The 24,574-nt window shown below is 42.0% G+C and overlaps 1 protein-coding gene across 4 annotated transcripts in view; it reads left to right on the forward strand.

The window, feature by feature from the left end:
* PITPNB (phosphatidylinositol transfer protein beta) overlaps positions 1-24,574 on the forward strand; it is a 198,726-nt gene that overhangs the window by 73,755 nt on the left and 100,397 nt on the right. For 2 of the 4 annotated variants that reach the window (XM_029619631.1, XM_029619632.1), the window contains 5 exons: positions 606-739; positions 7,750-7,895; positions 9,861-9,952; positions 10,877-10,884; positions 19,672-19,746. In XM_029619631.1, coding sequence (XP_029475491.1) covers positions 665-739; positions 7,750-7,895; positions 9,861-9,952; positions 10,877-10,884; positions 19,672-19,746 — 396 coding nt within the window. In that variant the 5' untranslated portion in view covers positions 606-664. Of the gene's footprint in view, positions 1-605; positions 740-7,749; positions 7,896-9,860; positions 9,953-10,876; positions 10,885-19,671; positions 19,747-24,574 lie in introns of those variants that run through there. The other 2 variants (XM_029619633.1, XM_029619634.1) reach the window with 1 other exon arrangement.

The following is a 24,574-nucleotide window of genomic DNA, read 5'->3' on the forward strand; positions in this document are numbered from 1 at the left end:
AAAGCATTATATAGAATTTAGTTGTATATTTCCAACTCCTAAACTAGGTTACATAATTGTCACAATTTTTATGATTGGCTTTCTATTATAAACAAATCTGGCTGTATGGTAATTTGCTCTCCAAGTTAATCATAGTTTCATATCTAAATGTTTTCTTGGAATTTGCAGCATTAGCAGCTTGTCTGCTTTAAGAATATTTTTTATAATCTTAGATGGAATGTAATCTAACTCATATCAGTTCAAAATATTCTGCAACCTTGTAGCTCAGTATCTTTATCTAGTTTATGGTGCCTGTCTAGGTAAACAACTACAAGGTTGTAGCATAAATGTCATGTATAATGTTATACTTGTTAGCAATTATAAAAGTTGCTTATGAAAAATCAAAACCTTAAGAGAACAGGAATAATGACTTCTTTGTGACATGTCAAAAAATGTTCTATTGAGACTAACGGCCTGTGCGCACCAGCATCAGTCCCCCCTTTTTGTCATTTTTATGATGACATATAAATCTAAAATTCTGCTAGGACTAAGTTCTAAGCCTTAGCTCATAGGAAATATTATAATTGGAAATTATCTGCAGCCTTATAATTTATAATTCTGATTAGTTTCCTTAGAAAAAGGAGGCAGGAATTGGCCAATTGCTTTGTTCATTGTATTAACGCAAATGTTTGTGAGAAGTGGATGGACTTCTGGAACTTATCCTTTTCTGAGAGCTACTATTGGTCAGAGCAAGTACAAGGTAATGATATTTTAGTCGAGTAAATACGAACTAAAACTTTTCTTTATGCATTACCATGCCACCACTCACTGTCGTTACTTATATATACCCTAAAACACCTTATAGTAAATCCATATACAATCACTCAAGCAGACTCTTCATATATCCTTTTTCCAACTTGTGAAGCTATCTTTTTGGACCACTGCACATGGATTCTCTTAAATTCCTGACATGGAAAGTAACCGTCCTTATCTCAATTGCTTCAACTATGAGAGTCAGCATACACCATACATGCCCTTCCTTGATAACTGGGTAGTCCTTCAAAACGTTTCAGCTTTCCACGTCATTCAGTCCATTGTACTATATACCTTTTTTCCGAGACCACATATCCATGAAGGAGAACGAGCCCTTCATACCTTAGATTACAACAGAGCTGTCATCTAGTACAAGAAAAGAACTGAACTGCATCATTAGGCTTTGCATCTATTCATCGCATAAGACACTAATATACTTGATGTCAGTCATCTAACATACATTGTCCATCTGGATAGCAGAATGTGTTCAGCATTACAGATCAGACACTGTCAAAGCTCAGAGCTCTGGTTTCCTCTGTTACTCATCTTTTGCAGTACATTTGCAAAGCTGCAACAGTCATCAGTTCAAACCTTCACATCATATTGATGTTTAAACAACCTTTCAAGGACTGACTGAAACTTTAAACAAGCAGTTTTACTTAACCTGTGCTCGCAATAATCTACTCTTCACAGTGGGATCTGGGTTGCTTGTTCAATAATTGCTCCACTTCAACCCTCAGCTTGAGACTCCACCCATGCCTATCAATGGAAAAAGCATATTCACTCACCGTAAACAATGTTTTCTGTAGATTTGATGAATTAACCATGGAATGCCTGCCCGCCTCCCTGGAGAGTTGACTATCATGCTATATTTAGCTACATTATAGACTGTGGAGGCTCTCAAGGCAAAGCCTGCACAGGAACTTTCGCACATGCTCAGTAGAGCTCAAAGCTGTACTAGCTAGGAGAAGAGATGAGTCCCTAGCTGCCGGATGACGTCAACCATATATAATGGCCAATTCATCCTGCTATCTACGGAAAACAGTTTATGATGAGCAAACATGCTTTTCATTCTAAGTTTGGAACTTTCACATCTCTGTCACCAGAGAGTATGAGCTTTTGAGGGGGGACCGCTTTTCAAGTGGCTTGCATAGCTGCAAATTACACAGTTTTTAATGCAGGGGCCGACTGACAGTGATCTGGGCCACTGGGCAATAAGGATCATTGGCCCCTAACCAGCTATTCAAGACAAGGGGAGAGTGTTGTGAGCCCTCGGGCATTGCCTTGTTAATCCACCCCCTGTTTTAATGCATGTACTGTATGCACATTTTCAAAAAGAAACAACCCATGTTTATGTAAATTAGCAAGTATGCATGCTAATAGTATCCATATACCTTGCACTTGCTATTTGTCTGGGCTGCGGAGGGGGCAAAATAGTGCACTTTTGAAAATCAAATGTTGTGTGCCTTTTTCCTTCCCTCAACTAAATGCCCACAGGAATGCCTTATTTTCTGTTGTGGTTAAAAAAAAAAAAAAAAAAAAAAATTAAATTAAAAAAAAATCCATGCACTGTAGAAACCAGTTTATTTTAGCCGGATTTGTGGATAATAATTTTTATTCAGGTCATTTTATGTTGGTAAATGGATGTGAAAATTCTCATGAATTTGATTTGCTGCTAAAATGGAATAATCAAAATTGAATACTTCTAGATTAAGGGAATTTGTCTTCCAAGTCGAAAGAAGATAAAATAAGTGCATTTTTGAGGGTGTGAAAATTCCTGGTTGAAGGGTTAGGGTTGTGAAGATAATACAACTGCTTTTCATGTATTAAATCCTTTTTATTTACATTTTTTTACTTGCTTGATTACCTAAATACTCTAGTCCTGAACTTTGTTTTCATTGATACACAGGAGAAAAAATATTAGCATTCGTATTCTTTATTTGACTACTAGAACTACTAATATTTAGGTTTTTAAGAGTTCCCAAATTGCATGAATGTGTAAAAAATTCTCTTTTTGTAAGCTTCATCAAATGAAAACGATTAATAAATGTAAGGGTGTTGCTTTATTTCTCTAATGGAATCAATAGGATAAAGTACCACTGGTGGTGGTAGTATTACTACTACTTATCACTTGTGCAGCCCTGTGTACAGTGAATAGCACTATAGAAAAAAGACCGTGCTTGCTCGTTAGAGCTTATAGTCTAATCAAGATATACAGGGCAAAAAGCTAACTTTATACTAGGGACTTAATGACCTTGTTAATCGTCCCATTGCACAGCAGTTTGAACTATGCTCTCTATTACTGTGAGATTAATTAGATATGGGGGAGTCTGTTTAGGTAGGAATCTCAGGTGTGCCTGACTCAGCATGAAGCTTAGAGGGGCCCTAACCATTGTACACCAAGAATGTAAATCTTATTTAGTTAATGTGGATTGGAGTTAGAGTATTTGCTTACCTGTAACAGGTGTTCTTCTAGAGCAGCAACTCACAAGTGGGTAACATCATCCAATGGAGCCCGGCACTGAAAACTTTTGTCAAAGTTTGTAGAAGCTTTGACCAGCACACTGAGTATGCCCAGCAAGCCACTATCTGCTCGTCCACACGAAGTCCCCCTTCAGTCTCATGACACAGATAAAAAAATATGAGCGAAAAAAATAAAACAAAAAACTGGAAGGAGAACCCAATTCCGAGGGGTGGCGGGTGGGATTCCTGAGGATTAATATCCTGCTGTCCTAGGAGAAACACCTATTATAGGTAAACTGCGCTTTCTCCTAGGACAAGCAGGATGGTAGTCCTCACATGTGGGTGAATACCAAGCTCCAGGCTGTCCCCGGCAGCAAGTGAGACCAACAGCTACTGAACTAAGTGCCAACGTGCATAGCAACAACTATTGTGCTACTGTTCAGGAGGGTCTGTCTGGCCCCAAGCAGGGGTACTAGGCAGGAAGAGTTGGGTTCAGGTCTGGAAGAGATTGCGTAGAACGGATTGGCCGAAGGCATTGTCCTGTCAACCATCTTTGTCTAAGCAATAGTGTGCCGTGAACGTGTGAAGGGAACTCGACCTTGCTACACGGAAAATTTCGACGACTGGGATCGCTCGCATTTTAGCCACCAACGTCGCCATGGTCCGCACAGAGTGAGCTTTGATGTTGCCTGTCAGCTGAAGGCCCACTTGCACATAGCAGAAGGCGATGCAATCTGCCAGCCAGTTGGATAGAGTCTGTTTACCCACTGCCACTCCCAGCCAATTGGTATTGAAGGACACAAAGAGTTGACTGGACTGTCTGTGACTGTCTGTGCACTCTAAATAAAAAGCCAAAGCCTCTTGCAGTCCAAAATGTGGAGCCCGTTCCCCTGGGTGGGAATGAGCTCTGGGAAAGGTGGGTAAAACAATGGATTCATTTGATATGGAAATCAGTCAACACAAGACCACACGATCATGAATAAACCTCATGTATGGCGGGTATGTAACTAAGGCCTGAAGCTCGCTGTCTCTACGAGCCGAAGTGATCGCCACTGGGAATATAACTTTCCAGGTGAGGAACTTTTGCTCACCTGGGAAGGGAAGGATGCATGAGCCGCGTTGGGACAATGTTGAGGTCCCAGGACAAAACAGGAGGCCGAAGAGGGGGCTTCAACTGGAGCAGGCCCCTCATAAAGCAACCCACTAAAGCTTGCACCAATATGGGTGTGCCAGCGACATCCCGATGGTATGCAATAACAGCGCTAAGATGGACCCTAACTGAGCTGGTTTGAAGCCCAGACTCTGAAAGGTGCCACAAGTAGTCCAACAGTTTGGGAAGGGCATGTGAATGGATCCAAGTCATGCCTTGCACACCAAGTGGAGAATCATTTCCATTTCAAACTATAAGATTTCCTGGTGGAAGGCTTTCTAGAAGTCACCAGCACCCGGGAGATACTGTCCGAAATGTCCAGGGGCTGAAGAACTAGGTGCTCAACATCCATGCTGTTAGGGCTAATGCCCGAAGGTTCGGATGGCGCAGGATACCCTGGTTCTAAGTTATCAAATCAGATGTGGTCCCCAGCCAAATGGGGTTCCTGATTGACAGATCCCGAAGGAGAGGGAATCAGATCTATCAGGGCTAATAAGGCGCCATGAGGATCATGGCCCCTCTGTCCTGTTGAAGCTTCAGCAGGGTCTTCAAGAGGAGTGGAAGAGGAGGGTATGCCTGCAGCAGACCCTTCCCCCACTGAAGGAAGGAAGGGGGTGCATGCCAGATGTTCACCCCCCCCCCCCCCCCCCGATGAGAGGGAGCAGAAGCTGCTCACCTTGTAGTTGTACGAGGAGGCGAAGAGATCCACATCTAGGGTTCTCCCAGAGCAAGCAGCTCACAGGACAAGCAGGATGGTAGTCCTCACATATGGGTGACATCTTCAGGATGGAGCCCAATCACGGAACACATTAGTCAAAGTTTCTAGAACTTTGACTGGCACCTACTGGGCATGCCCAGCATGACATTTCTTTGCAGAACGCCAGACATAGCATTAATCATCAGAACAGGTGCAGAGCTAGGACAATTCACATTACAACAAACATGAAGAAAAAAATTCAAATTTTGGTATTACCTTGGCAAAAAAAAAATCCCTCCACTTCTATTTTGTGAAGTAACACAACTCCTGCAAAGAAAGAGACATCTAGAACTTTGACATACCATAGTCACAGCACTGACTTTCAGGATTCAAATAACAGGAACCTTATGAAAAAGCAGCAATGCAAATACTACACCAGGCCCTAGAACATTAATACATCACCTGCTGGGGTAGCAGAACAAGCTGGACTGCTACAGAGAAACTACATGCTAGCAGAAATACTGTTCTTCAGTCACACACAGGCAAAACAGAGACAGACTACAAATTAGAAATGGAAACACACAGACAAAATCAAAATAGCCTGGAAAACTGAATAATGGAATACTGAAGACAGAGGAAAAGAGAAATACACCTTCCCAAAGATGGCATATTCAAATTGCTAAAATCTCACTTTTTTTTTTTTTACCTTTGATTTTTGTATTTTTTTTAAAATCTGTTGATAGTCTTTTTTTCACACTTTTCCCTTGTCTGTCATTTCCTAATTCTTTTTCAGGGTCTCTTTTCCTCTTGTCTTCTTCCCTTCCTCCTTCAAACACACACAGGCTCATGGTTTCTCTCAGAGGCTCTCTTGTATGCTCTCCCCCCCCCCCCCAAAAGCTCACATTCTCTACACGCGCACACACGAGCTTCCCGGCTCCCATTTTTATACACACACAGAGGCACTCCAAGGCTCCTATTCTTAAATACAGAAGCACACTCAGGCTCCCATTTTATGCACATGCAAAGGCTCCCATTCTCCCCCCCCCCCCCCCCCCCCCACACACACACACTCTCGCTCGAGCTTCCATTCTCACCCACACACAACACACAGGGCCTTCCATTAGGCACAGACAAACTCCTACTTCTGCCGTCACGGGGCTGGGATCCCGCAATGGCATTGCTTTTTCTGAGGCCCTCCTCTTCGCTGTTGTGGGGATGGGATCCTGCGACGGCATTACTTCAACAAGCCTGGTTTGGTGGGCCATGGCCCACCTGTGACTACACCACTGGTAAGAAGGAACACTAATCAAGAGTACCCACCTTGAATTTCATTTGTAGTATGCAAAGGAACACTCGAGGGATATTGTAGCCACGTGGCAAAATGTTTTGTGGTCTAACAAAACAATGTTTTGACCTGAATGCAAAGCATTACGTTTGGTGCAAACTCAGCATTGCACATCATCCAGAGAAAACCATCCTTTTTGTAAAGCATGGTAGTAGCAGCATCATGTTATAAGGATTTTTCTGATCAGCAGGGACTGAGCACTTGTCAGGATAGAAGGGACAGTGAATTAAGAAAGATACAGAAAAGTCCTTGAGGAAAACCCGATGCACTCTGCAGGAAAGGTGAACTTCCATCCCATTTTCAGCTTTTAGCATAGCAGCTCAAAGAACACATCCAAAGCTATACTGGAGCAGGTAAAGCCAAAATGTCTTAGAATGGTCCAGTCTGAGCTCAGACATCAATATAATAAAAAATCTGTAGAATATGAATAACTTGAAGACTGCATCAGTATTCACCTATGAACCTGACAGAGCTTGCACAGTTTTCTAAAGAAGAATGGTCTAATATTGATAAATTTAGGTGTGCAGAGTTGGTGGAAATTATTTCAACACTCACAGCTGTAATTGCTGCCAAAGATGCTTTCAAGTATTGACTCAGGATGGAGACATCCAAATTTTGGTTCTCAGTTTTGTTTATACACACATGCTTTGTTCCCTAATATAATGTTTGGCCCTGAAAGGTGTGGATAATACTATGTTGATTAGAAAAGTCATTATTTAAATGCATAGCAGTTTGAATCACAGAACAAAATGTGAAAAATGTTCAAGGGTGTATAGACTTTATATTTAGATTTATTTAAATTTATAAATCGCCTAATCACAAAAGTCTATAGCCATTGTATTTGTGTAATAATGCATAGGGAAGCTCATATTCTTCCCTTCTGTGGCCTCATTAAATAGTCCTTAGCAATTTTTTAATGATATTCATAGGGAAAGAATCCTTTAACTTTAGTAGCCATTTTGATTAAGCAATTGCTTGATTATGATGTGATATGAGTAAACTGAGCCAATGGCAGCCTCTTAGAAATTGGAGAAAACCATACCTGTAGTAACCAATCCAGTGCAGTCAACATATGAAATCTTTATTTCCTTAACCTTGTTTGTTTGTGGGAGAGTGTATTATGTAAACTGCTTTGATTTATGTTTTAATATAGGTAACTACTTTGAATTATTTTGATCACTGCATTGTATTGACTTGTGTATACAAATCTTAATAGTTCAGTTTAATCTATATAATATCTAAATGAAGTTTGCTTTTTGGATGTTTTCTTTGGTCTAGTAGTATCTCTTCAAATCTTTTTAGTATCAGGTTGGCCAGCTGTATTCTGTGGCAGAAGCCAGCAAAAACGAGACTGGTGGAGGCGAGGGAATTGAAGTCTTAAAGAATGAGCCTTATGAAAAAGATGGTGAGAAGGGACAGTATACACACAAAATCTATCATTTGAAAAGGTGAGTCATACTATGAACACATCTGTTGTCCACTGATGGCCAGTCTAATGCTTACATGTTAAATAACGTGCCGAATAAAGGGCAACTTATCAGATCACTAGTTATGCTGTGCTCCATGATTCCAATTGCTTGTGTTGTCCCTTTCGCTCTTTTGCAGAAATTGCAATAATTTCCATATGGAAAAAAAGTATTTTCTTGGACTTTAGCCCTCCCTTAATACAAGCAGGGATTTTTGCTAAGATAGGGATGTGTGACTGCATGCCAAAAACCACTGATCTTTCTATTTTGCATGTTAGGTGACTACCAACAGTATGTGTTACTTAGAAACATAACAGCAAAAAGACCACATGGCCCATCTAGTCTGCCCATCTGTCAAATCTATCCAGCCTGCTATTATCAAAAATGTATTTCTACTTTTTATATACGAAATTTGAATAATGTGTAAAACATCTGTCGTCTTAGGATGTCCATGTATATTATATTGAACTGTGTATGCCAAATTCTCAAAAATTAATCAGGAAAAAAGTGAACTTTTAATAAGCTTTAATTCTTTTTGAGCTGGTGTTATGTTTCTCATTTTGATTTGTCCAAAACAAATATTGTTTGTTGTACAGTATTGTTTGATCCTCAGCTGCAGTTCTAGAATGTTAGTGCATCTGCATACATTTCTTTGTCACTTCCTCATCAGAAATTGCCAAATATTTTTATAGGGTAAAAGTTTGGAGCAGGTTTTTTTGGGGTGTTTTTTTTTTTTTTTAAAGGATTTTTCATGTTGATGCTTGGTCAACATTTAATGTGTTAAACTTTTTCTGGGTGCTTCTAAGTCTTCTCATTTGGCCTGTAAATTTTTTTTTTTAACAGTTGGAGGAGCTGCTTTTAAGTGTGGGAGAAAATATGTACTCTTCATGTCGCTTCATTCTCAACTGTTAAATAATTTTTAATGAGTTAATAAGCACCTATTACATAGTATTTCTCAGGGATGTACCACAAAATAATAGATCCACTAGCCACAAAAGTTGTGGTTTTTTTTTTTTTTTAATCTTACCTGAAATGACCATATAGGATTGAAAGTTCTTCAGATTCTTTTAAAATCTTTGGCATGCCTTTTTTGCATTAGTTGGTTTGCATTTTATGTATTTATTTTACAGGAAGGTCATATTTAGCTATTTTAATTTTTCTTTCATGTCTCTTGACTTTGCTGGTTAGGTGGATTTGATGAAGCCATGCCTGAAACAAGTTTCTGCTGTTATAAGGATTTGAGTGGTTTTAACCTCCACAAGGCCATCTATACTATAGATGGAAAACAGTGGGAGGGGAGAAGTACTAAAGAGTTCAGTATTGAATGTTAACATACTGTGCTGTAAACCAAACATCACATTGGAGCATGCTATGTTTCTTCCTCACTTCCAGATGCAGTTGATATTAGCAAAGTGATGCCACATATCCAAAAATAGATGAGCCATGCTGTAATGAAGCTTATACCATAATACAGAATTCTGTGCAGGGCCCAGCCTAAAATAAACCATATAAAAGGGGTAGAAAGGGAGGGGGAGAAAGGAAAAATAAAAATATATATAAATCTTTCATTCTTGATAGGGAAAAAAAATAATAGGAGGGGGGGGGGGGGGAAGAGAGGGTTGAGTGTTGAATTAGGTATGGGAATTTGTGTGCTCATTTGTCTAAGATAGAGATCCAAAGAAGAAGAGACAAACTGGCTTGGATAAGAAGCATTCAAACTTCTACAGTTAGTGGCAGTGAAATACTCTTAGCAGAATAATTGGGCAGACTGAATGAGCCAATTGATCTTTATCTGCTGTCATCTACTATGTTCCTATGTAAAATCTGTGATTGATAATTCTTTTTATTTGCAGCTTCATTTTTATGGATTGTACGTATACTGTTTTGTACTAGACTGTTTTTTAATTCTTTTTAAAATATTAATATAAAGCGTTTTGCTCTCTTCAGTAAAGTTCCTGGGTTTGTGAAGATGTTTGCTCCAGAAGGCTCCTTAGTTTTCCACGAGAAAGCCTGGAATGCATATCCCTTTTGTAGAACAAGTAAGCTATATCTGAATTCACTTTTTCTTGGATTCTTAAACTTTACCTTTAAAAGTAGCAAAGATTTTTTTTTTAGCTTCTGTATAACATTTTATTTTAAAACTTGGAGAAGACCAAAGGAAAGGAGAAATGGAAAGATGTTTTTTTTCTTTGGCTTTCCCCTTAACTGACTTCCACTAGGCAGACTTTTGCTGAAGAATTTCTGTTTCTCAGAATACTTTCTCTGTTTGGTTTTTATTCTCTATTTTGAGTCTCTCCTCATCTGAGGCTAATGTTGTACATGCCTTGTTGTAAACTTAGGACAGTCAAGTGACTTCTTACCTTTGGGAGGCTTTCATGACCATTGTTTTTAAATACATTTTAATTTTTTTTTATTTAGCACATGCTTGTTCATTGGTAGCTCTAGAAGAGTTACATTTAGGTATATTAGATGTTTTTATGCCCCTTGGGAGGAAATTGAGCAGCTGATGTCACCTTCTATCATAAGAAGCATCTTGGTGGGGTTTGAAGCCTGGCTATACTGGTACTGCTCTAACTGCTAGGCTATGCCTCCTGAGCTACTCCTGCTGCTCCACTCAAATAAATGTTAGTTTCTGTAGCAGAAGGCTCTAATGCCATAAATTGCTTATTCTGTAGATTAGACAAGGGTAGGCATCTTTGTGGGAAACTACTGCTTTTAGAAAATGAAATGTGTAAATGTGTATTTTTCAATTGTGACTGAGGTATGAAACAGGTTGCTACTTTTATAATTACCCTGAATCTTATTATTGATAAACTAATGGAAACCTATATTTTACAAATTCATTTTTTTCCTCTGTTTTAAAAGGAGCCAATGACATTCTTGTGAAGACTATGTATGTGAACTTTAATTTTCTTCTTCTTCTTTTTTAAATTATATCTGCTTTGCTGTCTATCGTACTTCAGTTGTAACGGTAAGTCAATTTGTTACTACTTTCTGTGCAGTATGTTGAAACTTATTGAGTGTAGCTATTAGCAGTTTTGATATAAAGGGTAGTAGTGGTAACTCAGTTAAGACACTGGATAAAAGACATGAGATTGTTCTAAGTATGGAAACTTATATACTCATCTTTTCAAATTGGTAGGAAACGATAAAATGAACAGTTCTGCAAATTCCACTTATCTGGCTACTGAATTAGTTTGCTCCATTTGCCTTAGAAAATAAGTGTTAAATTGATGAGCTCAGGCCTCAGCGATAGGTTAATTTCTGTATATTCTAAGACTGACTCTTATTGACAAAAAGATTATATATTTTGGGGGTTCAGTCTTTGAGATTTTCTTCCAAGGCCTTTGGATCTTGGGTGATACATTGAAAGCAAGCAGAGGGGACTCCAACAACAAAATAAGGAAATCTGCCAGTCAGAAATTCAAATCCTCTGCCTTGCCATTCAGCTTTATTTTATACCTGATAATACAAACTTTGCTTCTTGCTCTGAATCATTTTAAATAGGCAGATACCCTATAGGGCACTGGTAGCTGCATTGGGCATATAAAAAAAATTGGACACTGTAGATTTTTAAAAGACTAGCACACGTCGCCGCTTCACACTTCTACAAAGATGCCAAAGAGGCAGGCTCAAAATGATTAAACTGCAGTAACAAGGGCAAGCAAAACAGCAACCACTTTCTTACATCTCAGGATAGCAAGAAAGGAAACGAATTGCACTCTGTAAAACCTTTTGCAGCTATTGATATTCTTTTCCATGAGGGTTTAGGTAGCCTAGGAAAATATAATAGAATGTCTTTTATTGGGAATGTTTGGGATCAAGTTTGTTCCAGATAATGAATTTTTCTGGGTAATGGCAATTTTCAAATAAAAGAATATCTGATAATGGAAGGATTTCTGGATATGAAGCTAACCGATTTTTGGATAATCGTTTTTCTATATAATGGAATACAGGCCGAAGCCCATGATTTTTTTTTTTTTTTTTTTTTTTGGGATAATAGTAACTTTTAGATAAACTAACATGAGAGCATGCTTGCTATATACAGTGCTTTTTTCTGACCTTTTACAGAATTAAATTACCAGCAGATTGAAGGAAACCTTCACTGGCATGAGTTTCCTCATTAGAAGCTTTTCAGAAGGGTCACACACTTTTTTTTTTTTTTAACCCCGGTGCTTGATCTATCATTCACCTATTTCCAGTTTCAAATAATTCCTACAGTAAGATGATCATAAGTCTTACCTGAAACTAATAGGCCTTTCAGGGGTAAATGTAGCCATTGTGTTGAGCAGGTTTCTATAGAGGAGTTACTGTGCTCTACCTGTACTATAGAGATGAAGACCACAATGTACTTCGAATCATAGTGCTATATGTTTGTTTTACTAGATGTTTATAGATTTATAAAAGTTTTAAGAATTACAATTTTTGTGCAGTGTAGCTTGTTGCAAACCAGACTTGGAAGCATGTGGAATTGTACTTTATATTAACTTTTTTTTTTTTTTTGTCATATGCACTCAAACATTAAAGCTTGGCTTCCTAATTTTACCTTGGGTTTCTCAGAAACAGAAAGCTTTTATCTTTAAAATAAACATTTTGCTACAAGGGGATTCAAAAGTTCAGATCCTAGAAGTTTTCAGCAGACTGTCAGATATAGATTTGTTGTCCCTAAACCTGTTTTGGCATAGATTCTGGAAGAAAATGTACGTGTTAGCCACTTTTTCTTGCTCAGCACAGTTAAAAGCAATAGCCTTGATTATTCTTTCTATGGAAGAAGTGTAAGGGATTATCTTCTGTTAACCCTGAAAGCTGGAAATTAATCTGTTTTCCTGTCAATAAGCAGGCTGAATTAATGATGCTGTCTGGGATGTCCCCCTGGTGGCCAGAAGTGGAAACATCTCTCCACAGATAGAGCTATGCTCTGCGTGACTGTTCCAGCACGGTTACCCGTCTCTCTGTTTTCATTCTTCTTGCGCACCTCTGACATGGTTTAGTCTCTCATCACCTTTCTTCTCTTCTTTTCTTTTTCCACACTTTGGTGTATCCCAAACAGCACTTCTAAGTGTTACTGATGGGCCCCAAAAAACCCCCGGTTTCAAATACTGCCAGTGTGGCAAAGTTATGTCCATTACAGATGGATATAACTATTGCTACCTGTGCCTGGGGCCAGACCACAAGAAGACATCCTGTCGCGACTGCGGCAGGATGTCTGCACAGGCTCAGCGGCAGCAGGCTGAAATAATTGCCAGGTTGAGGAACTACTCGAGCTCGTACTACTCAATCCACCGTTCCACCCAGTCACCCTCAGCGCAGAGGCCAAAGAAGCCTGCATCAGGTAAACAAGCAGCATCATTGGAGCTGGTTTCTAGGAACTAGGCCCGGTCAAAAACCAAACTAGCGAACCTAGCTTTAAGGGTTCAGGAGACAAACCCCCAACAGTCCCCAGTGCGTCGTCGAAATGGAAGGCCGCCCCACAGGAACCGGTACCTCCAAAGAAGATGAAACATGACACAGATCGATACACAATGCACCACGATGTACAAAAGTATTCGATGTAGGAGGCCTAGTGGCACACACGGCACATTAAACAGTACAGTGCTCGACGCCAACTTCGCATGCATCAGAAGACAAGAGAAAGGATAGCCGTTCGGTTCAGGACCGTCACTCGTCAATGCCTTCACACTAGCATTATAAAACAAAAGAACATCCCAAGGATGGTTCTCAGGCCCCATGGCACCCAGATCCACAAGTTATCTTCACGGCGGTGGAGTTCCAAGGTCAGGAAGACTCTGTCATAGTTCTGAGGGCTTCAGAGGGATCTTCCTTTTCCTCTTCCAGGGGTAGTGTATTTACAGGCCTCTCTGACACAACCTCAGCTTTAGGAACCCCTAGTTAAATGACGTAAATCCCATCCAGGACTATATGTCCAGTCACGCAGCCACAGGGAACCAGATTCCTCCATATTTTTGGCGGCACTTCCATCTTCTAAGACCAGTGGATGGCCCCCTTCGGAGAGCAGGGACCCAGTAGTTTCGTCCTTGCAGAGGAGAGACCGCACTCCTTCCATTCCTAAATTTGGAGGGGCGACTTTGCAGGCCATGTCTCAGATTTCTGACATCCTGCAAAGCTTTTTTGCCTATATGCCGCCTATTCCCCATTGGGACATATCCTCCAGTGGATCAGAGGACAATGCCTCGTCACAGTCTCTCCCATCTCCCTCCCCCCCCCTCAGAAGAAACAGCAGTAGATGTTACCAGCTGCCAAGGCTTGAGTCCACCGGTTTCAGAGACTGACATCCACAGGGATTCCCTCAGATCCCCTGGAGGAGCCACCAGAGCCCTCCTCACCTCCAGAGGATGGAACATACTCAAAATTCATTGAGAAAGTGGATTCCTTGTTAAAGATGATAACATAAGAACATAAGAACCAAAGAAACTACCCGAGCCAAGAGCGGATGTCCACGGGATTCTGAAAATCTTCAACATTCCTTCAGAACCAACAGCACTCCCATCTCATATGGTCTTGTAGGGCCTATTGGATAGATCTTGGGATGGAATTCCCCATTCTCAGGATCACTCGTTTCAAGAGACAGATCTGAAATTCAGGATGCGTAAATCCTCCCATTGTGGATCAGTGCAGCTGCATCATGCTTCCATAGTGGTTGAATCGGCCATGAAGAAAGCTAAAAAGACATGTTTGTACTCCAGTATGCCACTGGGGAGGGACAATAAATACCTAGATGACTTTGGTAAGATGATTATCTAGGCCGCCATGCTGAACACCTGGATTCAACAACATCAGTTCTATATAATACGATACCTTTATGAATGTTACAAAGCTTTGAAGCCTGGGGGTCATTCCAATAATGACAGTCAGTTACAGTTGCAGACCATATCTGACATAAAGGAAGGCCTATGCCAACTCCTTCAGACTGTATATGAAGTCTCTGACACTTTGGTGAGGATGTCAGCGGCATTCATAGCAACCTGCAGAATTGCTTGGCTCTGGGCCAGAGTGATCTAGAGGATGTGCATGAGAAGCTGGCTGATTTACCTTGTAAGGGGGATAATCTATTCGGGATCAGACTACGAGAAATGGTGTCTCAAATAAAAGAGCAGAGTGCGGTAGTCTCTTCTCTCATGTCCCTGACCGAACAGTACTCTTCCAAGTGATTCTAGCCTACCTATAAGACCTTACTTCCAGTGACATCCATTTCGGCTGTTTAACCCATACCGGGTACCACCCTACCAAACCCAAAGACAACAGCCATAGCAAGTGCAAACGAGGAGTCGTCCAAGAACCCAATGAACGCAGAAACAATCACAAAGCTCTAACCAAAAATCTCAACAGAATTTTTGTGGGAGACTCAGCCACAGCCTTTGTCAGCGATAGGCGGAAGGATATCTTCATTCTACCAGGCATGGTCCTCCATCACATCAAACTGTTGGGTTCTCAGTGTGGTGCAGAAAGGTTACCAATCAAATTTCTGCTCAGCCTCAATGCTGCCCCAACTTATGCAGTCTCCTGGGGATCGTCAGAACCATATTCTTCATCAGGAAGTACAAGCACTTCTCAAATATGCGATCCAACCATTGCCTCGTGGCCAGTGCAATTGGGGGTTTTATTCCCAATACTTCCTAATTCCAAAAAAAGAAGGAGGCCTCTGACCTATTTTGGATCTTCGGGCTTTGAACAAACTTATTCAGAAGGAAAAATTTAAGATGACTTCCTTTAATGCAACCCAACGCTCTTTGGATCTCAAAGATGCCTACGCCCACATTCCCATGCATCCGTCCTCCTTTGCTTTCAGGTGAACACGAAGCATTACCAATACAAAGTTGTTCTGTTTGACCTATCCTCAGCCCCAGAATGTTTACAAAATGCCTAGCTGTGGCTCACCTTTGCAGAAAAAGAATCAAGATATTTCCGTACCTGGATGATTGGCTCCTAGTCTCCAAAACCCAAACCACTATTTGCACCTGCAGCAGACCATAACCTGCTTGGAGGAATTAGGATTCATAATCAATTATGAGAAATCTCTGTTCAAGTCCTTTGATTTATCAGAGCATTGATAAACACCAAAGCTTTGCAAAGTTTTCTTCACAGCGAACTGGATCCAGACCTTTCGCAAACTGGCTTGTACTTTAAGGGGTCAGTCATAAACCTCAGCACATCAAATTCTTACAATTCTGGGTCATATGGCAGCAGCTTATATATGTTGTACGCACACCTGCCTTCACAGGAGGCGCCAGCAGTGGGGACTCAAAGCACAATTGTCTCAGCATGACCACCCGATGTCACAGCGAGTGGTCATGACTGTCAGTGGTCGCAGACATAGACTGGTAGGTCCCCCGCCCTGAGCTCTGGAAGTGGGAGCACCCTTTCGAACCCCAGAGCACCAGATTGTGATGACCACAGATGCATCCATGCAAGGATGGGCAGTACAAATTCCTTGTGTTTTCAGGTGTAGGATCTGGTCTCCACAAGAGGGACACTTCCAGATCAACCTGCTAGAACTAAGAGCTATGAAGAACACAATCTACATCTTCGTTCGTCTCCTCACAGGGAAAAGGTTAATGATTTACACAATCAAGTGGCCGTGTTCCACATAAACAAGGAAGGAGGAGGGTCTAGTTCCAAGATGCTCTGCAAGGAAGCAGTACAGATTCTTGAATGGGGTCTAAACCACTCCATCCAATTGCAGGCGACACACACATCTTCTGGGAATAATGAACACTGAAGCTGACAGATTCAGCGGAATATTTCACCTTCATAAGTGGGCATTTAGCCAGGAGTTAGAGAACAGGCTATTCAGGAAGTGGGGAACACCCTGCATAGACCTGTTCACGACAGAAGCCAACTCAAAACTACTGCGCTTTTGCTCCCTCTACCCGAGTGCATCCAGGTTTGCCCAACCTGCATTTCTGCTGCCCTGGACAGGGAACTTATTCTACACATACCCACAGATACCCCTGTTGGAGCGAGTGGTCCAGAAGTGCATCTCAGCCGAATCAGATCTCATCCTCATTGCGCTGGCATGGGCCAGGCAGCTTTGGTACACCTACCTCATACAATTAGCGGTTCAAGCACCAATTCCCTTGGGAGATGAGAGAGACTTTCTATCGTGGGGGGGGGGGGGCATGCTTCATCACCTCCATTCCTCCCTGCATCTGACAGCTTGGAAATTGAAAGGCAGGCCTTGGTTACTGGGTTCTCCTGACAGCCATTTAGGATATCCTCATTTCCGCCAGAAAACAGTCTACAAGAAGGAATTACGCAGGTAAATGGCACAGAAACTCCAGCTGGTGTGCCACATTATCAGTAGACCCGCTCGCAAGTTCTACAGAGCAAATTCTGCAATATCTCCATATGTTATACTCCTCTAGCATTGCAGCATCTTCTACTAAAATGCATCTCAGTGCCATCACAGTGTGTCATCACTCTGCGCAGGAGAAATCCATCTCGACACATCCCTTGGTATCTCGTTTCATGATGGGTGCTATTAGACTCTGACCCCTGATTACCAAACTGGCGGTTCCCTGGGACATCAACTTGGTTTTTGAGAAACTCATGCATTCACCGTTTGAACCGATGCATTTAGCCACAATGAAATATCTGACATGGAAAGTCTTGTTCTTGGTGGCCATCACGTCCACGAGGCAGGTCAGCGAACTGCAAGCTTTAGTGCACTATGCTTCCTATTTTCAGTTCTACCATAAGTCACCAAGTGGACCAACCCGGCTTTACTCCCCAAGGTGATCTCGTTCTTTCACTTGAATCAGACAATCACTTTACTTTCTTCCCAAGCCCATATGCCTTGGACAGGGAAAAAGTCCTTCATATCTTAGACTGCAAAAGGGCTCTGGCTTATTACGTTCAGAGGGCTCAATCCCCACAATGTACTTCTCAGCTGTTTGTCTTTCAACCCGAATGCGCCAGGCTTACCGGTTTCTAAACGGATATTAGCAAATTGGTTGTTCCTGTTTATTCACTTCTGCTACTCAACTTACCAGGATAGACTCCCAGATGGCTTAAAAGTGCATCCAACTCAGGGCCACGGCGACCTCCATAGCTCACCTCAGATGTGCTGATTCTAGACATATGCAAAGAAGCTACGTGGTTGTCTCTGCATACCTTCATGGCTTACTACTGCCTCCATCAGCAGGCTAGATCAGATGCAGCGATGGGAAAGGCGATATTGCATTTCACTATTCAAACGTAAAACAATCCACCACTCAAAGCGGTCTTTTTCACACACCAATCCTCTCAACCTGTGTGGGTAACCTCAGACTGGTTACAGGTGTGCTTCACAGACCATTAGCTGGGGATTCCTAGACAGCATGGCTATTTCAGCCTGCTTATCAATGTGAAAAAAGCAAGTTTGCTTACTCTAAATAGTATTTTCTGTAGATCACAGGATGAATTAGCCATGTGTCCCACTCGTTCTGTCTTTACCTTGTATATTTTCTCTGTTGCTTGTATATGCTTTCTATTAACTGAGAGAAAGACAGGTAATCGTGCGGGAACAGCTGCATAGGTGCACAGAGATATTTCCACTTTGGGCCGCCAGGGGGACGCTCCAGACAGCATGGTTAATTCATCCTTTTCGAAGGAAAACACTGTTTACAGTAAGCAAACTTGCTTAGATTTAAAAGGAAAACATACCTGATAAAAGAGAGCATGAGAACTTAGTTGCAAGTAATTGGAATATAAAATGCTTGTTACCCATGGAGAATTCTCTAGACTTGTCCAATGTAACTTTCAGACTGGCAGAACTTAATCGCACATCAGCAGTTTCCATGGGTCATGCCAAGTTGAAGTTAGAACTGTAAACTTAATTTTGCGCCACAGATAAACATGAAGCCCAGATTCAATTGTGGTTGCTCTCCCTGCAAGCTGTCTGGGATGGGGACAGAAACAAGAGGGAAAGTGCCAAATTAGAGAGCAGAATAGCTTTTCTTTGATCTGTCTAATCCAACCTCCCCGCTCCCTGGGAGTGGAGAGTCTGGAAAAGGAAATAGAGGACTGTTCTCTGCTGAGTGAGATTTCTTGCTTTGGGTGGCACCTGAGAAAGTAATTGAGATCTGACCACCTTGGTTCGGGCAACACATGGAACTGAGATTTCAGTTAACCGGAATTCACAAACTCACTTCAAACCTTGGGTTCGCAACAAGGTTTGAGAATGAATTGCTTAGTCACACATCTGGGGTTCAGACAATCAAACTTAAATTGCCAGTTTTCAACTGCAGTTCCTCATGATTTCTTAACTGAGCCCATGTGACGCATTAACTTAGTTTTCTATGACAACACTGAATCCTATAAATGGTTCATATTATGAAAGCTGATTTTTACCAGAAAATGATTGGAATGGAAGAAGTTTGATCAGCAAGATCTGTCCTATAAACAGTACAGAATGAGAAAACAAGTGATTAAAAAGTAATAGTTTTTTCTTACACTGATACATACCACCTGTATTGATTTGCTTTAGAAAATTGAATTTGGCAAAAGTGGTAAGGCGGCAACACACAGTTGAAAAGTGTTTTCACCCATACAGTAGGTAAGAAGGTACATAGTGTTAAAGTAGCTACAAGTTTTAGACTGAATATAAGAATCACCAGCTGGCATGTGTATTTCAGTGTGCAAACTTTCAAAAAAAAAAAAAAAGCTAGTGTTGCCTTGGCACAAACTCTTGTCCTGCTTTAAGTGACTTGCTAAACAATGAAGGAAGAGAGATGTACTGAACAATGATTCTTGTTAACAGAATGAATATATGAAAGATGACTTCTTCATAAAAATTGAGACCTGGCATAAACCAGATCTGGGTACTTTAGAAAACGTAAGTCTTCTATATTTTTTTTTCTTTTTTAGGAAGTACAATTTAAAGTAAAAGCTGTTTGTTTTTGAGGAGGAGGGATGTGATGTAATGCCTTAGTGATACCCCTAACATTCAACCTGGTTTAACTTTGTGGACATTTGGAGAGTCCTTCCAAGCACTGCCCAGGCTCACCTGCACCTGTGTACATGCCCCTACACTATTTTATTTTGATTTATATTCCACTTCTTAGCATACAGTCAGATGAATCCAGAAGTGGATTATGCACCTCTACCAGCAGATGGAGATGGAGCAAACTGACTTCACAATATTATATACCTCTGCAGTGACGTCAGCCTGCCAGTATTCTCTATCTCAGCCGGACCTTATTTCCCAGATCTTGAAAATGGTGGGAGTAACTGGGGCAGATTCCATGAGCATTTACATTTTACGAAGGTGGATGCACTTGTGTGTGTAGTCTCCTAACAGATGACTATTCCCGTGGAGGGAGGAGCAGCCTTGAAGGATGTACACGGTAGGAGGATTGAAACTTATTAAGCAGGCATTTGAAACAGTGGCAATAACTTTACAAATAGCTTCTTGTTCGCTGGTGGCTCACTCTTGTTTTCTTCTCTCAAGAGGTTGATGACTCTGGGGTGAATTCCAGGGCAGTTATGGAACCAGTGGTCACCTTCTTGGTAGAATCAAGCTGCAATTTGATCCGCACCTCAGCCAGAGGGGTAGCTTCGGTCATAGGAGCCAGGTGTCAGTTATGGCTGAGAAATGGTCAGCCAATGCAGCCTCCAAGGCTAACCTCACTAAATTGCCCTTTAAAGGCTCGCTCTTGTTTGGGAGCAAGTTGGTGAAACTGGCCAGTAAGTGGGGCAAATCTCCGGTTCCTCGATTACCGGAGGTTAAGAACCAGGGGCCATGCTCCTTTAGCATGAGAGGTCATGCTAGGGCTTCCAAGTGTTTTCGACCCTATAAAGGAGCAACCTTTCTGAAGACTCAACCTTTTGCTGGATCTGTCCTTTTGTCAGAGACAGCCCAGAAGGGGTGCAGGCTCGGGTAGTTGATCCTCCTGAACCTCCCAAGGAAGGATTGCTGACCCAACCCCAGAAGCAGATGATAGGGGGATGCCCCTCTCTTTTTTTAATCAGTGGTGAGTCAAGATCACATAGGATCAATGGGTCCTGGAGGTGATATGAGAAGGACGTGCGCTGGAGTTTCGCTGTATTCCTTGGGACATGTTCATGGTCTCTCCCTGCCATTCCCCGCAGAAGAAGTAGGCAGTGGAGAATACATTGACAATGCTTCTTAGTCTGAGGGCTGTGATTCCAGTGCCCACATCTCAAGAAAATACGGGGCAATATTCAGTTTATTTCATTGTGCCCAAGAGAGAGAGAGATCCTTCCCTCCCATCCTGGATCTCAAGGGTGTTGTCAATCATCTGTGGGTGATACAGAGCGCAAGGTCTCCATGCGAAAATGCAATAATGGCTATACAGTTGTGGGAATTTCTGACCTTTTTGGAATTGTCCGAAGTGTAACTTCACATTCCCATTCGACTAGAACATAAACACTTTCTGCGGTTCGCATTATCAGTTCTCGGGCACTACCTTTTGGTCTGGCCACCTCTCCTAGGACCTTTTCCAAGGTAACGGTAGTAGTTGCCGCAGAATTGAGAGGATGGAATCCTAGCATGTTCATATTTGGACGACTGGCTGATTTAAGCCAGGTTGTTGGAGGAGAGCCACCTGGTGACTTGCAAGGTGATATGTCTGTTGCAGTAGCTTGGCCGGGTTGTGACCCTGGTTAAGAGCAGTCTTCAGCCTGCTCAGTCTTTGGAGTACCTTGGGGTTCAGTTCGACACGAAGCAGAGCAAGGTTTTCCTGCTGGAAACTCGTATTCAAAAGTTGATGGCACAGCTACATATATTGATGAACACTGTGTTTGACCGTATGGTCCTACCTGCAGGTTCTTGGTTTAATGGCGACAACCCTGGAAGTTATACCATGGGCAAGAGTGCATATGCGTCCTCTTCAGTGCTCCCTGTTTCGGTGGAACCCGCAATCTCTGGACTACTTGAGTCATCTTCATCTGCCAATGGAGATCTCCTCCCGACTGCAGTGGTGGCTATAGCTGGATCATCTAAGGAAGAGAATTTTCTTGGTGCCACTGGACTGGCTAGTACTGATGATGGATGTGAGCTTCCGTGGTTGGGCTCTGGAACAGCAATCATTTGGAAGCCAGGGCAGTCCGGCTGGCATGTTTGTAGTTTGGTGACAGGCTGCAGGGTCAAGCGGTTTGGATAATGTTGGATGACGTAATGACTGTGGCTTACATAAATCGGCAGGGAGGAATCAAGAGCCAACAAGTTTCGCAGGAGATAGATCAACTTGTGGAATGGGCCGAACTAAATCTGTCAGCCTCGCATATAGCAGGAAAATATAATGTAAGAGCAGACTTTCTCAGCAGGAAAAGTCTGGACCCTAGAGAATGGGCGCTATCAAACAAAGCATTTCAGTTGATTCTGGATCGCTGGGATCTCCCGTTTCTAGACCTGCTGGCTAATTCTTTCAGTACTAAAGTTCCACGATTCTTCAGTCGCAGGAGAGATCCAAAGTTGGGGATAGATGCCTTGGTGCAAGAGTGGCCAGAAGACAAGTTGCTGTACGCCTTTCCTCCATGGCCCATGTTGGGCAGATTAGTCTGAAGGATCGAGCACCACAGAGGGATGGTGCTCCTGATTGCTCCATATTGGCCCAGGAGACTGTGGTATGTAGATCTGTGGTGGCTCCTGGTAGCAATGCTCCTTTGGCTTCCGTCGCATAGGGATCTATTACAGCAGGGTCCTATTCTTCACGAAAATCCTACTCTGTTTTGTCTTGCAGTATGGCCCTTGAAAGGGCTCTCTTGCTGAAACGTGGATACTCTGCGGCAGTGATTTCCACCTTGCTAAGAGCTAGAAAGTTCTCCACTTCCTTGGCCTATGTGCGGGTTTGACGAGTGTTTGAGGCATGGTGTGAGGATTGAGATACTCTTCCTTGTTTGGTCAAGATTCTGCTTATTTTGGAATTTTTGCAGGATGGCTTGAATATAGGCTTGGCCCTCAATTCCTTACAGGTACAGATAGCAGTTCTCGCCTGTTTCAGAGGTTAGGTGAATGGTGAACCCTTGTCGGCTCATCCTGATGTGGCCTGTTTCCTGAAAGGAATGAAACATCTTTGTTCTCCTTTGCGGTTTCCAGTGCCCTTATGGAGTCTTAATTTGGTATTGAATTTCTTAGCGGGCTCTACATTTAGACCAATGCGTAACTTGAACTTGTGGTTACTGACCTTGAAAATGGTGTTTCTTGTGGCAATTTGTTCAGCACTTAGGGTTTCTGAATTGCAGGCCTGGTCTTGCCAGGAGCTATTCCTCCAGGTGACACTAGGGGCAGTACAGCTGCGTACTGTACCTTTTCTACTGAAGGTGGTCACTGACTTTTACTTGAATCAGTCCATCTCCCTGCCCTTTCTGGACAAAGAGAGAGGATGTAGAGGAGTATAGTCTGTTGTGACCCTTGGATGTCAAGAGACATATTGTTCAGTAACTGGAGGTTATTAAGTCTTTATGGAAGACAGATTGCCTGTTTGTTCTTCATGGCAGTATTAGGCAGGGAGAGCTGGTTTTGTGGGCTACCATAGTTCGCTGGATTAAGGAGGTGTTCTGCTGCATACGTTGATGCTGGGAAGCTGTTATATAGTCAGGTCAGAGTTCATTCCACTAGAGCTCAAGCAGTGTCATGGGCGAAAATGAAGTTGTGTTCTCCTGTCGACATTTGCTGAGCTGCGATGTCCTCATTACACACTTTTTTTGAAGGTATCCTCTGGATGTGCAAGCCCGGGAGGCCAGCCTTTGACTGGACCGCAGGCAACCTCCCGCCCTATTCGGAAGTAGCTTGGGTACATCCCACTTATTCTGGATTCATCTGACTGGACACTAAGAAATGAGACATTATTATTTAACTGATAATTTCCATTTCTTTGGACAGTCAGATGAATCTAGCTTTCCCTCCCTTGGCTGCCGAATATTTGTATTATGGTCCTCCTCCGTGGCTACGTGTTATAGGGATTATTGGTAAGTGTTTGTCCAGTTCCTAGACTAATGTTAATACATTCTTCTTTGTGCTCAATGTTGCCTGTTGGCTGAGTATTGAAATAGTTATCTATTTAATCAAGTTTTGCTAGTCTGTCCACAATTGCTTTTGAAGATAATACTGGCTGGCTGATGTCACTGCAAGGGATATATATACTGTGACGTCAGTTTGCTCCGTCTTCATCTGCTGGTAGAGGTGCATAACCTACTTGTTCTGGATTCATCTGACTGTCCTAAAGAAAAAGAAATTATTAGGTAAATAGTAATTTCTCATTACAGGCACTTCAAAGCGGATTGCATTCAAGTACTCTGCTGTTTTACACTAATAGCCTCCCACCTGTCAACAGGGTTCCTGTTTTTGACTCCATGCACATACCCCACCTATAAGCTATCCCCAGATGGTTTCTGGGTACATGGAGATTCAACACAACCAGAAGTAGCATTCAAATCCCTGATGGAGATCCATTACAAAATAGTGACAACTATGGATAGAATTCAGAATATGTGTACCAGGTTCCTAAGGACTATGTGCAGTGGCTGGGTCATAATGGATGGGGGGGCTGAATCAGACAGGAAAGCTATGGTGGCCTTTACTGAAGTCGTATGACACTTTAGTTGGATTTATCTTAGTTATAAATGTCAAAGAATTTGGGTGTGATGTATTCCAAGTGATCTGGAAGTTCGCATGTGGAAGAAAGTAAGTCAGTGAGGTT

This window comes from Rhinatrema bivittatum, chromosome 11 (genome assembly GCF_901001135.1).
Source record: "Rhinatrema bivittatum chromosome 11, aRhiBiv1.1, whole genome shotgun sequence".
Taxonomy (NCBI): Eukaryota; Metazoa; Chordata; class Amphibia; order Gymnophiona; family Rhinatrematidae; genus Rhinatrema; species Rhinatrema bivittatum.